The sequence below is a fragment of the Empidonax traillii genome, unplaced genomic scaffold, assembly GCF_003031625.1.
Source record: "Empidonax traillii isolate 1590-97213 ecotype Southwest subspecies unplaced genomic scaffold, ASM303162v1 scaffold58:size1836614, whole genome shotgun sequence".
In the NCBI taxonomy this organism is placed as follows: Eukaryota; Metazoa; Chordata; class Aves; order Passeriformes; family Tyrannidae; genus Empidonax; species Empidonax traillii.
The window spans coordinates 735,939-752,595 of record NW_020955251.1 but is presented as its reverse complement, the minus strand read 5'-3'; the positions used below and the strand labels follow the sequence as shown (position 1 = coordinate 752,595).

The window sequence follows — 16,657 nt, the reverse complement described above, 5'->3', positions numbered from 1 at the left end:
TGGTAACAGGAATATACTTCTACAGGAGGAAACACAAATATTTCACCTTATACTGACAACTGAAAATGCTGATTGTAGTAAAAAAAAAAAAGGAATATGACGCTTATGAAATACAGAGAAATGTTAAGACCCTTAAAAATGGTTTGCATAGGTTGAGAAAACATAGATAAGCTCTGGCTAGGTGGAGGATGTGCTGTTATATTAATTGTATCAGGATCTGCATAAGTTTTTAGTAATTTTCCGAGATACTAAATATCACAGTTATTGAAATTGTCAGAACAGAAAACCTGTTCCACTTAGTGAATTAGTTTATTCACTTGCTTTGTTTTAGATCAGAATATTCTACAACTTATCTAAACAAGCTTGATGGATGCCATGAGCCAGTTTCAGGTTTACCTTCGGAGGTAGCAGTGTTATTTTTTTCCCTCCTGTTTGACTGTCAATACCAGCAAAAGTCTGCATGAGACCAGCACTTCTACCAACTGCCCTTTATTATCAAGGATTTGCTTGCTCATTTGATCACCTAACAAGTTCTGAAGGCATTGGGAGATGCAGATTATGATGTGGTAAATTCAGAGCAGTAACTCAAAGGTTACTCAAAGGTGTGCACTTTACAGCATACGAGTCCTGCCAGCAGGCAAGGAACGAACATCCTGAGGGACTCTGACTAATACGTCCCTGCAACAGTCCTTGGAAGACACAGTGATTTCAACTACGTCAACATTAAACACAGAAGACAACTGACAAACTGTATTACTAACATACACGATGTTAAAAGAATACTTAGTAGAATATTCAGGCAACTTGATCTCAAATATAAACCGAAATCTTCCTTTCAGGAACTCAACTCAGGAAATCAGTAATGATCCTATGAAGTCAATCCCTTCTTAAAGGGTAAGGTTCAAAACCAAGGGCCAAAAGCCCTGAGGTTATATGACAACTGCAGATCAGTGTGTTAACAGGATATATAGGATATATATCCTTCACCTTCACAAGCAAGTTACTACTAACAATAATTTCTCAATTAGAGCAGCTAGAGGAAGATCCAGCAATATAAAGGCCCTGTGATGACCAACAAAATACTTGCATTAGAAGTCAGGTTTGATTTGAATTAGTTGTACAGTGACCCAACAGCAGAGACTGAGAAGGGCAAACTCCTCACCTGGATGAAAACAGGGGCAGTTAAATCCTCTGCTGCTCAGCTTTAACTGCACCTTATACACGTCATACTAGAGAGTGGGGATATATACATGATCTATAGTATATATAAAGGACCTATAGTATGCAGTAAGGAGCTCCAGCATACAGAACAGGCAAGACAGCATATCAGGTCAAGAGATGAAAACAACAAGCAATGCCTACTGCCAGTGATTTTCATCCCACACTAATTTAACAAGCCCAGTACAGATTTGTCCAAGAAACAATAGCACTACCAAGGAAAAAAAGAAAGGCAAGGCAAGCAAGTATTTTGTCTACAGAATCAACTGGGAGGAAGCAGACATCCTTCAAAGTTCAAACCATTATAATTTTCGCATCCTGCACTTGGAAGCAACATTATCTGTTAGGTGACAAGCAAAAAACCCATAGAATAGCTGTTTTCTTGGATAAACTATTAATGCTTCACATGTTTTGTGTTGAAAGCTCCACGGCATGAAGAAATGGTACACTGTACATTGTTCCCTTTTACAGGAGACTGCAAACTACAAAAGGCCAGAGAAACAAATGAGTTCCCTTGGTTTTGTGAAGGTGGGTTTTTCTCTACCAGGTTTGGAGAGTGTTAGTTTTATCTGGGGTGGGTTTGCTTTTCTTTTCTCTAAGTGGAAATTCTCATCCATCTTTGAACAGCTCCTGAACACAATGTATTTCGCTGAGGTTTGAAGGGAAGACTGAGCATTAGCTGTAGGTTTTTCTTCTGCCTTAAGGTCTAAGGCAGCTTTGATAGAAAGTACCAAAAGAAAATGTTGCAAGCTTCTTTTCTGAATGTAGCTGAAAAGTATTATAAGAGAAGCAGGAGTCCTACGTCCTTCTCCAGGGGAACCTAGAAAGGCACTAACTGACTGAAGAAAAGGCAGCAAAGACATGCTCTAAAATGAGAGATTTAACTTTCTACTGAAATATAAGTCCTAGTATCAGCAGCTTGCTTCCCGTGAATTAAAAAACAAAGAAAGAAAAAAATAAACCCACACCTTTTCAATGATCTGCAGGATTTATGACCATCTAATAGAACTGAATGCTGAGTCCTAAGAACTGGACACCATATATTTGGTGGTTTGCTATTAAGGAACAAAAATGGAATTGGGCAATCAGGGTGTCCCTCAGTAGAATGGGTACAAGAACAGAGTCAAAATGGTTCGATTTGTGGCATAAACATAAATCTATTCAGCAGGTTTGCCTTTATTTTTTTCAGTTGTAACAATAAAAACGTAAGAGGCTAGAATAATTTTGTCAAAAAATTCCTGCCAAGTCTTTGTAAATGGTACAGCCAAATCCAAAGCACACAAAGGAGTGCAATAAGGATGGGGAAGGGCTTTGAGGGGAAGCCGTGTGAGGAGCAGCTGAGGGCATTTGGTTTGTTCAGCCTGGAGGCGACTGAGGGAGGGCCTCACCACAGTTTATGACTTCCTCCTGAGGGGAAGAGGAGGGGCAGGCACTGATGTCTTCTCTGTAGTGACCAGTGACAGGATGTGAGGGAATGGCCTGAGGTTGTGTCAGGGGAGGTTTAGGTTGGATGTTATAAGTTCTTCCCCCAGAGGATGGTTGGGCACTGGGACAGGCTCCCCAGGGCAGTGGTCAGAGCACCAAGGCTGACAGAGCTCAAGAAGCGTTTGGACAATGCTCTCAGGCACAGGGTGTGACTCTTGGGGATGGTTCTGTGCAGGGCCAGGAGTTGGACTCAATGATCCAACCTGGCATATTCCGTGATTCTGTGAAACTGCATTATTAGACTGCTTGTGTTCAAACCTGCAAAATATCCTAAATAAAGGGCACCTACATATTCACATCACACATTTCACATTGCTGATAAAATCAGCTCATGAACCACAGAAAGGTATGAGACACTACAAAACACAGGTGCTGTATCTCCTGGAAAACCAGGAAGAGAGTGAAGAAAGAGATTACAAGTTACTTGAAGAAACCCAGCGCTGTCTTGCCAAATTCCAACTGGAAAAAACCTATGATAAGAATCTAAGCACAAGAAAGGAGGCACCATTATAAAATCTCCTTTCTCCATTCTTCCCCTTCTTTAAACTAAAAAATGCTTAATACTGCCTTCATTCCTCTTATCCTAAGCTGACCTCAACATGAGTAGAATTAGGCCCACATCATCCAGACTTTCCAATTTCAATGACAAAATGATGTTTCAGATTGAGGATATACAAGTTTAAATCCCAGAGGGTAAGAGCTAGTCTAAACAGGCATTTAAGGTCAGTATTTTACAGCCTCACAGGACCACAAGTGTTCCCTTAGTAAAGCAGAAACACAGTTTTTAATCTTCTACTCACTCACACTGGAAACCTTTCAAATATCTATATTTAAGGTGAGCAAAACCTATAATATCCAATATTTCTAGCTCTTTTTTTGTGGTTCATGAATGACAGGGCACTCAAATATAGCCACTGATTCTTTGGGAAGAAAGATGCAAGGAAAATATTAATAATTTTCCAGTTGAAGACACTTGCAAAATAACCTGCCCAATTCAGTTACGAGCAATACAGCTAGAAAAGATGACAGAACTTAACTCTTTCTCATCTTCATAGAAAGCAAAAGAACAGGGTGAAGTCAGGTAATTACAAGAAAAACACACAAAAGAGACTGGAAAACATTACAATCTGGCTAAGGAGAGAAATGTAATAACCTACATTACAACACCAGTGAAGAATATGGTTAAATGTTTGGAAGTGATCATTACTGGAGTACCAATCCTGTCTGCAGGAGTGACGATTAAGCACCATCAGTGAACAATACCAATGCAGTGGCACAGCTGAAAAGGGACACCTGCTATTACACTTTTGCAGCACAAAGCTCTATTCCAGGTCTGCTTTGGAAGGAGAAGGAGTCTGTCTGTGCACAAATTCCCACACTCTCCTAATTCTTGCCAATTACGTACTTCTACAGCTAATAATACTTAACACTAGGAGATGTGTTTTTTTTTTCCCAGACAACTTTTTTCTTTTATCCTGCTTTGTAAAAACTTGCATTGAACAGGTATCAAACTGTTTTTAAAAGATAGTTTAGACACAGAAACAAAAAGAAAGCTTGATTTGTAATACCCCAAGAATTCACCCAAGTAAGATTAGTTGGTTTGATAACTACAGGGTTGTTAGAATATGTTTAGGACGAACAACGGAGAGAACAAGATGAGTGCTCTGGGTTTTTGGTTTGGTTGGGTTTTTTTAAATTTGTTTGATTAAGAGGAATTAAAAAAATATTCATACATTTTTCTCAATGTTGTCAGAGATATTTCAGAACTAATGCCTTGATTTTCATATGACTACACTATAGAATAAGTTCAAGATGTTTCAGATGGGGAGGCCTGTAGCTGATTTGCTTCAAGACTTACCTTACTAATGAGCTAAAGACAGAGGCTTCTCTGAGGCACATTTTCTGTGACTAAGATTATTCCAAGAGACCGAATTGAGAAGAAGGAGATTAAATACTTTTTCAAAAAAAGGTGACAATTAAAAGCTGAAAACGGATTTTTTTTTTTTTATTTCCATTGAAAAGCAAGTGCACAGGAGGTCAAACACTGCTAGCTGTGGATTTCTTTTGTGCCTCATTTGTGGAAATTAGTTACGACCATCCCTAATTCAAGAACAAGATGAAAAGTAATCATGAGCAGCTTAGAAGGAAGAGAGTATTACCACAATTAAAGCTTTCAACAGTTGTTGAAGAAAAACCTGGTCCATGAGACAAGATTCATGGTTAACTACAGCTATGAAGATTTACAGAATTCTTCACAGAATAGGCTGATAAAGTATACAAGGTGCATTTAGCCATCATGCTTGAGATTAAAAGCACCATCAATGCAATCCTATCCACTCTCTCAAACTAACAGTGCTTGCTCACGGAGAGTCTTCTCTAGCTTCCAGGGAAATGGTCCTATGTTCATACTACATAATCCAGTAGAGCTGAAAACACCAGCATCTCATTTTTTTGATTGGGTAGAGCACTAGCAGAGCAAACAGCACCATTTTCTCCAAAATGGAAAGCTTTAAAGCACCTCTTATTTTCCCTCACACAAGATTTCATAAAAGAGAGATTTTCTTCTTCAAGATCAAGAAGCTCTATAGATGATCTCCAGCGTTGATGTCCAAGGCCCTAGTGGAGACTGAACAGCCTAAAGGAAAATAGCACAAGGAAGAGAGTTCTCCAAATACCCCCTTTTTTTTTTTTCCTTTTGAGCCATACAGCATCACAAAAAATAAAAGAGAAGAGGCTTTCTGATTAAGAATATGATCACCTGAAAATAAAAAAAAAAAAAATCATAATTCTGTCTTTTCATAGTAGAAATGCCTCCTCCTCCTGCAAAACCAATTCACCACAGCCTTGCTACACTTCCAGTTTTTTTTGTCAATGGAGGCTGTTTCTGCTATTGCACTAAAAGAGAAAAGTGCAATTCAGAAGGGAGGCCTCTAGTGGCACCAAAAATTATTTGGTGAACACCACATTAAGTGTGCTTACAATTCATAAGTCAGACCAGAGAAGTTTTTAAAAGGTGGGAACTCTGTTTCTTGATTGTTTGGATTTTGTTCCTTTGTTTAACAACGACATCAACAACAAAATGCCTTACCTCTGGTTCAGATTTTCCCTCTGACTTTGCTTGGCCCACTGATGGGATTGCTTTAGCTTTCATTTCAGGCCTTCCCTGGGAGTTTCCACCACCACCGACAGACTTGGTGGCAGACACGGTGCTGGTGATGGGTTTGACCTGAGCAGCTGGGGTGGAGTTTCGCCTGTTGTTGCTCATTTCCATCGCATGGGACGGTGCTATCGGCAACTCGCGCAAGTTACTGTTCCTGGGAGCACTTGACTGTAGCTGCTGATTTGAGCGCTTGACAATATTCTGTGATGGTGTATTCTGAAAGGCAGAAAGGAAGAAACATTGCAGACTTCCACTACAAACCAGGCTGAAGTGGTTCTGGTTTCACATTTTCCTGATTTAGTTAAGTTTGGGGAAACAAGCCGTTTGAAGAGGCACAATATTTTCCATGTCAGAAGAAAAATTATAGAAATGAGAACATTTTAATAAACTTTTCTCTAATTAAAAGCAAAATTTAATCTCACTTTTTAAACACCATTCTCAGAAATCGGCTTCACTATGTGATTTACTTTCCTAATCAAAGCAATTATTCTGAACTATAGTCACATTGTCTTGAGCACTGCTACAGACTGTTGTGCTACCCCAACCTACCGAGCAACAGAATGTGCTGCATGGGAGCAAACTCACAAGATATGAGTGGCATTATCTGAACCAGAAAGCTGATTAGCAGTAGTACAGAGAGGCCTTCAGCTTGAAAGACAGTGTCAGAGAACTGGGCTCCCACAGTCACGGGCTACCAGCAGTTGTAAAGTATTATTAGGCAAACCTACCCTTCAAAAACCCTATATTGCTACTTCTTGGGCAACTGCAACATCTCCTATTGGACCCAGGGAAAAAACAACACTGAAGACTGAAGGAGGAAAGAAAAAGGGGACGATACATATGCTATTTTTCAATGTAGATTATAAAATTACCAAGGCAGAAAATAAGCAAGAAATTATGAAAGAAGGGAAGGGAATAAATGGGACAGAAAAACCACGCTGGTGAGTTCTGAAACCTGTGCTTACATGCCTGCTATTCATGCAGAACTATGCAAGGTAACACCGATGCACGTGGTACTTACATGCCTTGGCTTCATTGGACCCTGTCGTGGCTGACACTGCATCCTGTTGTTATTTGGTTGCTGCTGCGTGGCCTGAATGTGAGGCCTGAACTGTGGTTGGTTCATGGGCATCAAGGGCTGGGGAGGCCCTTGGAGATGGTGATGGTGTTGCTGCTGCTGGTGATGGTGTTGCTGTTGCTGCTGGTGATGGTGCTGCTGAGGCTGAGGTTGTGGCTGAGGCTGTAACGGAGGATGCATGGGACCCTTCACATGAACAAAAAGATTATTTTAGTTTCAAGGTAATAAACTCCTGATGAACAGTAGCTCCAGCCTCACAAATCCTTAAAACACCTGTAAGCAGCTATGAACCAGGTTAAACCAAAATTATACAGAGTGAAAAGCAGACTAACAGAAGCAGTGAAAGGCTGTTCTACACTTAAACCTCTGTAAGCCAACAGCTGAGGTGAAAACAGACAAAACAGACAAACGCAAGGACTCCTGCCCTCTGCACCCCTTTCTAATGACTTTTAACTGGCTTTTTGTTTAACTGGAGCTTTATTATTTCCCCCCCCCGCAGCATCAGCCGACTCGAGGGTGTCCCCGCGTTCAGAACGCAGACAACATGAGAGGATCCCGCACTAAACATTTCCCCGCAGCCCCACAGGCAGAGGGCGGTGCCGGCAGAGGGCGCTGCCGCCCCGCGCTGCCCGGCCCAGGATCTCGGGATGCGGGATCTTGGGATGCGGCAGCACGGAGCAGATCCATCGCCTTCCAGGCACGGCGACAACAGCGTCACAGGTCCATCCACCTCCCACCTGCACACCCGAGTCCCTCGGTTTGAGCCCGTACCTGCATGCTGGGCTGCGTGTGCGGGGAGAGGAAGGGCTGTCCCGGCGCCTGCAGGAACTGCTGCCGCGGGGGGATGAAGGGCCGCGGGTTGGCCGAGCCCGGCTGGTTGAAGTGGAGGATCCCCACCGGGCCCTGGGGCTGCATGTTTGGCCGCACCGGCCGCTCCCTGGGATACACGGGCTGCTGTCCCTGCTGGCTGAAGGCCGGCCCGGGCTGGCTGAAGGGCATCGGGCTCTGTGCAGGGACCGGGTGGGCGCTGTTCAGCAGAGGGGGAGGGGGCGGCGGTGGGGGGCTCCGCTGCTCAAACAAGGGATGACCTGGGAACCTTGGATCTGCGGGAATCAGAGAAGTGACTAAATTACAACCTCCCTGTCACACATTTTGGAAACACAAGAGCTCTATTTTATAGTTTTGTAAAAGTAACCTGAAATTTGCAGGATGCAAAACTGTATAGGTTGTTTTAATTTTAAGAGATACCCTCAAGGTTATGTTTCTCTTGCTCCTGCCAACTGTGTATAAAAAGGAATTGATCCTTGCAGGACCAGCACAACTGGTACTTTGCTGGAATCAGCAATACCTTTTTGAAATTCTACTTTAATAAAATCAATGAAGGATTATAGTTTAAACCACATAAGAACTCAAGAAACATTGATACCATTTGCTGACCAGATATTTAGCAATTTCTTACGCATTGTGTGTAAAATATCTGTATACATATACACCGTAAATGTATACATTATGTCTTAAACATACACATTATATATACACACAAAACATATATATGATATATATATGCATTTACTATCTATTTTGTTTTCTAGGCTCTATCATTCTAGCTAACCTTGACAAACTTCTTGCACTGCACACACAGTCCAGGCAGTTTAAAAAGAGTTACTAATGGAAACCCAAGTGTGTGGAGAGTACTCATTAACTGAGATATAACAAAGTGCAACATTTTTAATGCAATCATCATTTAGATTTTTTTTTTGTATCTGTATAAATATCCAGAGTCATGGCAGTTACAGATGAGAACATGCATCAAAAAAAGTAAAAAGATACCAGATAACCAGAATGTTTGGCATGTACCAGTCTGGCTACATCAATCAGGACCTTCCAGTCTTCAGGTTCCTTCAAACTCTTCATGGTGTGGGATACAAACTCCCACTGCAGAGTCACTTTACAAAAAGTGGATTTGGGGATTTTGTCTGTTAATAGGAATGAGAATATTTACCTGCTATGAAGAAAGGATCTCTATCCTGAGGAGGTGGAGGAGGGAGTGGTGGTGGTGGTGGTGGTGGCCCTCTCCACTGGTCCTGGATTGGCAGCCTTGGTGCTTGGGAGAAATTGGTAGGAACTGGTCCAGGCGTATGCTGCTGGAAGTCTGGAGGGCCCTATTTAATGAGGCAGAATCAAAATTAAGACTACCATCCAGAAATTTATGTACTGTCTGCTATAACTTTTTTCTCTTAAAAATACAATTGCTTTATGAATTATCTCCTATCACCTGTACAAATTGGCAGCCCTTACCGAGTCATTCCTTCACAATGGAAGATATATTAAACCTGAGTACAGTATCTTGAAATGAATTCACAATGTTTTAATAATCACTAGCACCACAGGAATACCACTTCTTCTCAAGCTTATTGAAATCCATGCAATTATTGACCTTCTTTCCCATTAATCCAAAAAAATCTGAATGTCTACTTCAGAAGACATTCCTGACATTTATCTTCTTAAACCGCACCATTCTTCGTCATCAATTTAGTACAATGTAAGCTACAGAAAGTGAAGCAGCTTTACTTTTAAAAAAAAAGAGGGAGAGGAGGGGAGAAGGGCAATTTATGGCATTCAGAAAATTAAAGAAATCATCTTTCTAAAGGAAGTAAGAGGGTAGCGTTTCTGTCTATTGACAGCTTATCATCTGAAGCATTAAGAGTACAAGATTCTCTTTCCTTCAGTAAAGTATAGGGGTTTTTTCTCCCCCCTCCCCTTCTTTTTATGTAAAGTGAACCTTTGCATATTGCAGGAAGAAGGATGTTAATCCAAAAGCAGAAGTTTGAAGAAAACACATTTGAGTAATCCACACTATCATTTTTTACTTTTCTATCAAACACACTGGCAACCCCTGCTATACAGAATAAATTTTGCTTCCTTCTTAAACATTTCCTTACGATGTAAGTAATTCAAGTAAGTCTTGAAAATAATCTTGTTTTCCTCTTTATAAGGTTTCTGGAATCAGTGGTGGTTATCTGTTCTGTCTACATATGATGCTCACCTTGAAGCTTAAAACTTGCCATTGCTGGAGACAAGCTTTTCATAACAGATTTCAGACCAAAAACTCCCTGACAGACTGAAGTACAGTCATCAGCAAAGGGCCAAACAACTAAGTTGGTGTGGTTTATCATTTATCTATCGAGCTGCCCTCACCTAGAGTTATGTGTAGTCTTCCTCTATCCTATTTGCACTGCACAAACACTGACATTTTAGGAAAAGAATTTCTCACACAGCAAAAATGGGTATTTGCCCTGGAAACTGAAGTCTGTTCACTAAGCAGCTCAAGACAAAGCTGCTTCACACCCTTCTACCAGCACAATACAACTGGGATTGGCCAGGCCCAAGTATGTAGATGGGAGGCACTGAGGATCAGAGCTGTTATTAAATCCGTGGCTTTCCTGAAGCCACCTAAATGAGGTTATGTGAGATACTAAGACCTCTTATTTGGAAGCAAGACTGTGACTACTTATTTTATGCCATTATACAGCCATCAACTGTAAATACTTTATCATTCCTAGAGATTAAAGGGCCTATATCCCCTTGCCAGTGCTTCTACTCAGCCAGTGTCCTATGGGTATTTCATTTAGTGGAAAGACATTATATTACACTCAAGCATGACAGTCTTCATAACATACACACTGTTTGTAGGAGGAGCTGCTACACTTTCTGCAAGTGAACAGGTACAACATACAATATTCTTGCCACCTTGGAACTGACTAACGCCTTTGAACTTCACAGGCTGTCCGCAAACAGCAGCAGTTGGAGGAAAATGGAGCTATTTGGGATGAAAAAAGTGACTTTTATTTGTCCCATAAAAATCTGTTCAGGTTTAGCTGAACAAGGGTGTTCAACTGCATTGCCCTTCCCCTGTGCTGAGCAGGACAGCGCTGGCTGCCTGCCAAAAGAGCAACTGAATAGAAACCTTGAGGATCCTGACCCTTTGCTCCCACAAACACACCTCTAGCACCACCACACACAGGAGCTGCCAGAGGTACTTAAACAAAGGTTAAATGCATTCCCTTATCTCAGAAGCCTGTTTCTCAAAGTACCGCTCTTACAGCCCTTCCCCATGTTGCACATCCTCGAGGGAGGCACCCAGCAAACCAACTGGTATTCAGCTATTTAGTTTATCACTGGATAATGCATAAGGTCATTGCAACAGTGGCATGGGAGGACCCAGTTCATCAGGTGAGTTTTACACAAGATGGTTTTTATCTTGAATCTTATTTGCAGCGTGTCATGTCACGTGCACATGTCACACCCAGGGAGAGAATACAGTCTTGACACACAACCCGCTTCTTCCTATTTTCAGAGTGCTTCACTTGGAAGCTCTTAGATTCTTCATATTTTTCCCCAGACATAATACATGCCTACATATACATTAGTCATTTCTAAAGTAATCAGTGAGAAACAAATTACGTGGAAACCTACTGAAACCTGGGCTAATAAATCCTAAGTATCACATATCTGCAATCTGAGCTGAAGCACTGGCAGCAGCAATGATCTGGCTGGGCTTGGTTCCAAGCACCAAATGGCACACTGCAGTGATCACAGTTTCCTCTACCTGTTGTTCCAAACTCACTGTATTCTGCCCTGGTCAAATCTCTTCCCTCACTGTCAAACTTCAGTTTTAGTGCAAGGCTCAAAGGTAACAGGCTTAGGCTACAAAACAAGCAGCGATCTCAGTTTCTATGACCACATTTGTAACCTTCTCTCAAGCATCTTCACCAACATTAATATATATATAAATATATATAAATATGTATATATAAATATGTATATATATAAATATGTATATATAAATATGTATATATATTTATATATATAAATATATATAAATATGTCATTTTGTTCTCCTGATCCTGCTTGTTCTTCAGATACATTCTCTCAACCCCATCATGTCTTTCACTCCTTCCGCTGGCTCCTAATCCCAGCATGGATTCCCAGCTTCCAGATTCCAAGCTGGTCTTGTGCTGTGGCAGCTGGTCAGGAGCTCCTATTTGCCCCACCCAGACCCTGACTTCCTTCCTGTACTCACTCCAAGCCATTTCCCCCGTTTTTCCTAGCAGGGAAACAGAAGCCAGTGAGAGTACAGGTTGAAAAAGATCCTTTACTTTTACTTTAAACAAACAATTCTTTGCACCACCTTTCCCTCTCCTGCCAACCTTGTTATTAAAACCAGAACTACCTCCTGCCAAGGCAGCCCTGAATTGCAAATGCATGGAAAGTCCTGTTGAATTTCACACAGCTCTTACAACCTGAAACATCCTCAGTGCAGCCAAACTCAATTTTCTTCCTTGAAAACTGAGCAATAATAAAACGTTTCTAAATTAACTCACTTGGGCATAACAATATTTTTCCACAGTTTCAAACTCGGAATGAAAGTATTTGGAAAATTTCAAACAAAAGGATTCAAAATGAGGCCAGCAACTAGTGCAGGATCTCGATTTAGGCCATAGAAATCTGTTAGTATTAAGAAACTTTGTATTTCCCATCTTAAGGAAACTTTAAACCTTTATGAAATAAGATTTAGGTAAGTTTTAGAACTGAGTAATAGGAGATTATTTTAGGACTAAGAAAGCTCACGCTTTTTAAAAAGTGATGCTATATTTACAAAAAGTTACACAAACCAGAAGCCAGCAAGATATTTTACTGTTAAAAATACAAGCAATGGTAGTTTCAGGCTCCCTGTGATCTTCAGTATCAACAGTGTCCATTTAGCTTAAGAAACAAACATTTACTGTCCTCTAAATACTTTCAGCAATCTTAAAACAAAGTAATAGGTTTTTTGTTATCCAAAAGGTGGTATCAAAAAATCCCCAAAACTGCTCCCTAAGATACACAACTAATAAAACTAGAGAGAAAAAAAAATCTCAGTGTATCTCATACAAGTACATCCCACAGCATAAGTTTGGGCCAAAATAACTCCAAAACAGTCCAACAAAGAGCAAGAAGGAAATATCTGAAGCTTGGAACTCTTCCTGTTGGCCTCTCTTTTTTCCATCCCCAGCAGTTAAGAATTCTGGGGGTTTTTTTCCACTTCTTTTTAAGTAAGATTAGTAAGTCCCTCACTGTCAGGATCCATTAGTACCGAAACCACGACCCTTCCCTTTCAGGGCACTTGGTTTACACGCAGGGTTGGGGTTTTTGAAACCCACAGGTTCCAAAAATGGCAGAACTATATTAAGTACAGCTGACATAGATCACACCACAGGAAAGCTGCAAGATACACAGACACTGAGTATTGCTAACAAATACCTACTTATTTGATTGCTGAGCAGTTTCTAACTTTATGTGTATGACATTTTGAAGAACTACTAAAATATGACTGATCACATTTCTTGGCTGACAACCAAAGGCCAATCATGCAAAATTAATTGCAAAGACATTTGTTATTTGCTGAAAAACGAATTACCAATATTTGTTTCTTAAAAAAAAAAAAAATTAGTTTGATTCTCTTCCTTGTTACAGCCACAAAAAAGACTAACCTCCACTTTTTTCCCCAAACAAGCTTTGCTTCTACTATACCTAAACAGTGAAATAAAATTCTGCCCTAAATGACAGTAACACGGGTAGGCAGAAGGTTGCATTTTCAGATTTTTCCATTGCTGAGATTTTTCTTCTGAAAAAGCTTCCAGGATAATTCCAACGGGAATTCAATTGTGTGATTGATTCATTTCACACACTCCACGTGAAACTAGAACTCTAACGTTCAGCTAGAGTTACTGCTTCTAGACACAAATGAACTTTCAAGAAAATACGTGAACTACGATGAGTATTTTTCTAAGTTATGTTTGTCTGTTTTTCTGAAATGCCAATAGTTTTTTTCAATTTAACAGAAATACAATAATATTACAATTTCAACTTTTACTTATGCCAAATTCGAACTGTCCTAAAACCAGTACAAAGTAATGTAACAGTTCAACATTACTTAAAGCTTTTGAGGGTGTGCTTGGGTTTTTTTAGCAGTTTTGTTTTGGTTTTTTGCTTAACAGTAGTTAAGCTACAATTTTAGGAGTGGATTATTTTGCCATTAGTGTTAAAACTCTACATTCAGCAAGAATTTGTTGCTAATAACCCCCAAGTGCCCTCTGGTATTTGGTAAAGACCACGCAAAGCTACTTAACTTCAAAAATTAATGAAGAGCAGGTGCAAAAGCCAGGTTTCATAATGGTCTATTTTTGATAAAATAAGCATACTGTAACATAGTTGCATAATAAATCTTTATATGCACAGTAGTTACTCACATTTTTCATGGTTTTGCAATCTGGACAGTTTCAAATTACACCCAACTATTCAGTACACACATCAGCTAAGACTCCCTACAAAAAATTATTTTAACTATTACTTCACCATCATTAAATCTTTTAGCAAACTTCCCCTACTCGGTAAATCTCACAGTGGTCAAAATACCTATTTTCAAGTTAACAGGTTTCAACCTAACAAAAGAAAATTACAAATTCATGTGATCTGCCGAGGCCACAGGGCTCTACATTTCAGTCCAATATTGGGGTCCACTCTGACACTGGGGGAAAGGACAAAATATTTATGTGCCTTTCCAGTGAGATCCCACAAGGTTGGTTCACATTCATACAAAAATGGTTGCAAAGGCTGAGCTGCCAACTGTCCATATGAGAAAGACCCAGCAGAGCACATATGGTAACTTTTTGGGGGAGTCTCCTCCCCTTCTCATCATCACTGGATAATTATTAAGAGTGATTATTTAGCATCATTATCACACTGATTACTTAAAAATGTGCCAAAGTGCAAGGAAAGGTTCCTAAAATGGGAGATTTAGATAGATTTAAAGCTAGTTGCACCAAGAACCAGGAAACAGCAGATGTTTCTGTTGGTACATCTGAAGCAGATGCACCCCAACCTACACGTGCCCCTTCCCAAAATGCCACTGGCACAGCAGCCCTTCTGAACCACCTCTGGAGGACACTAATGGCAAGGATTAGTCCAAAGACCCGGGAAACTGCAGTTTTGGAAAGCTCTGGAACAGCCTCTCAGCAGGGCTCTGTGGGCTGCAAAGGGACAGTCTGACAGTTCCTTCTTTTCTTCTCTGAAAACAAAAACGTGTGAATGCATAAACACAAAAAGCAAGGTACTGATCATAAAGACTTTTCTTAAACTACCAAAAGAAAGTCATTTTTGGTCTTTCCATTTTTCTGTTTTAAAGGAGTGCTCCGAACTCCATAATTTACTTTATCCTCATGCAATTTTACTTTAAAATTTTTAATAAAAGTGGTATGTAAGAATATAAGAACTGAGGTCTACAAGGAAATTATATTGGAAATAAGAGGTCTGTATGGATTTCCAAAGAGACCATGATCACAGACATTTTAGAAATACTTCAAAGGAGAAGGTAACAGCACACTGAAGTGCTACTGACAGCTATTTTGTCCTAAATCTTTCATTTTGTAAAGTTCACCCTTAAAAAGAAAAAAAGTGTACCCACTCTTCTTCCCACATACCCCATAATTTACAGCACCTCAGACTGACATTTTTATACAATTCTGAATGACTGTATGCTGTACAGTTTCCTCTTTTACTAATTTCCATTATTCAGTATAGCTAAGGCACTACTTACACCTTATCAATCATTTCTGGAAAAAAAAAAAAAGGCAATGCAAACTTGTGTCTACAATTCATTAGAGTTGTGAATAGCTCATTGAACATGACTTTCACACACTCAGGCAATCCCACCTTCTGAAAGAACACGAGATAAGGTTACTTTAATCCTTTCAAAGAACTGCACTATTTTGCCTTCCTTTTATCCCTTTAAATATCCTTCCTAGTTAAGAAATTAACATTTTCTCTCATACAATTCTTACACAAATTGTACTTTTACTTTTCTGCATCTCTTGTTAATTACATGATGTTATCTCCAATAATCTATTCATGAAGCACAGATAACTTTGGTTACCAATAAAAGGGAAAACTTAGCATAAATTGCTTAGCACAAAGTTAATCTTATAAAGCAAGAAATAAAGAGGATCTAACAGCTATTATATGACTTATCAGCTTCTCTAAAAGGGTCACTACTTTTTTTTCATGAGACTAATTAAATACCTTAACAATGTCATTGAAACTTCATGAATCTTTCAATAAAATACACCCTGCCTCTACAACATGTTTTCATTTATTAATCTCACTTAAAATGCAAAGAGCCAGGAGAACCCCATTGACAGTTAAGCAGGGCCACTCAGTTAATTCTTCTTATATGGTTTAAATGCAAAGAATAATGACCACTATAACCTATGACAATTAAAACGATAGCCATCTGTCACAAGATGTTAATCCTCTTATTTCAGCAGCTACTAGACTTTTTGAAAAGCTTTCCTAAAATGCCTACCTTCTGGTGCAAGGAACTGACTTTCATCCTCTTGTGTAGGAAACCCTGCTCATGCATCTTGGATATGGTTCAAAAATTTTCAAGTAGAAATATATATCTATATATTCCACAAAGCATGGGTCCTCATGTTTAAGTTTCACAGTATTTTTATTTACTGTGCATAACATACAGAAAGGGAATCACTCAAAAATTTTTACTATAAAATTTATTTTAATATTTCTTCAAATACAGTTAAATGACTCAGTAGAGTTCCTCTGATGTCTATGACAATCATGTAAGTCCATCAAGGGGAAAAGAAACCTAGCAAGCACCA

The 16,657-nt window shown here is 39.7% G+C and overlaps 1 protein-coding gene across 7 annotated transcripts in view; it reads right to left on the bottom strand.

The window, feature by feature from the left end:
* RBM33 (RNA binding motif protein 33) overlaps window positions 1-16,657 on the bottom strand; it is a 102,670-nt gene that overhangs the window by 34,823 nt on the left and 51,190 nt on the right. For all 7 annotated transcript variants that reach the window (XR_003570756.1, XM_027879782.1, XM_027879783.1 and 4 more), the window contains exons 11-14: window positions 8,944-9,103; window positions 7,713-8,044; window positions 6,885-7,127; window positions 5,792-6,079 (exon numbers count right to left, since the gene is read on the bottom strand). Coding sequence is in view for 6 of the 7 variants with exons in the window: in XM_027879782.1 (XP_027735583.1) it covers window positions 5,792-6,079; window positions 6,885-7,127; window positions 7,713-8,044; window positions 8,944-9,103 (1,023 nt within the window). In the remaining variant the exon portion in view is untranslated. The remainder of the gene's footprint in view (window positions 1-5,791; window positions 6,080-6,884; window positions 7,128-7,712; window positions 8,045-8,943; window positions 9,104-16,657) is intronic.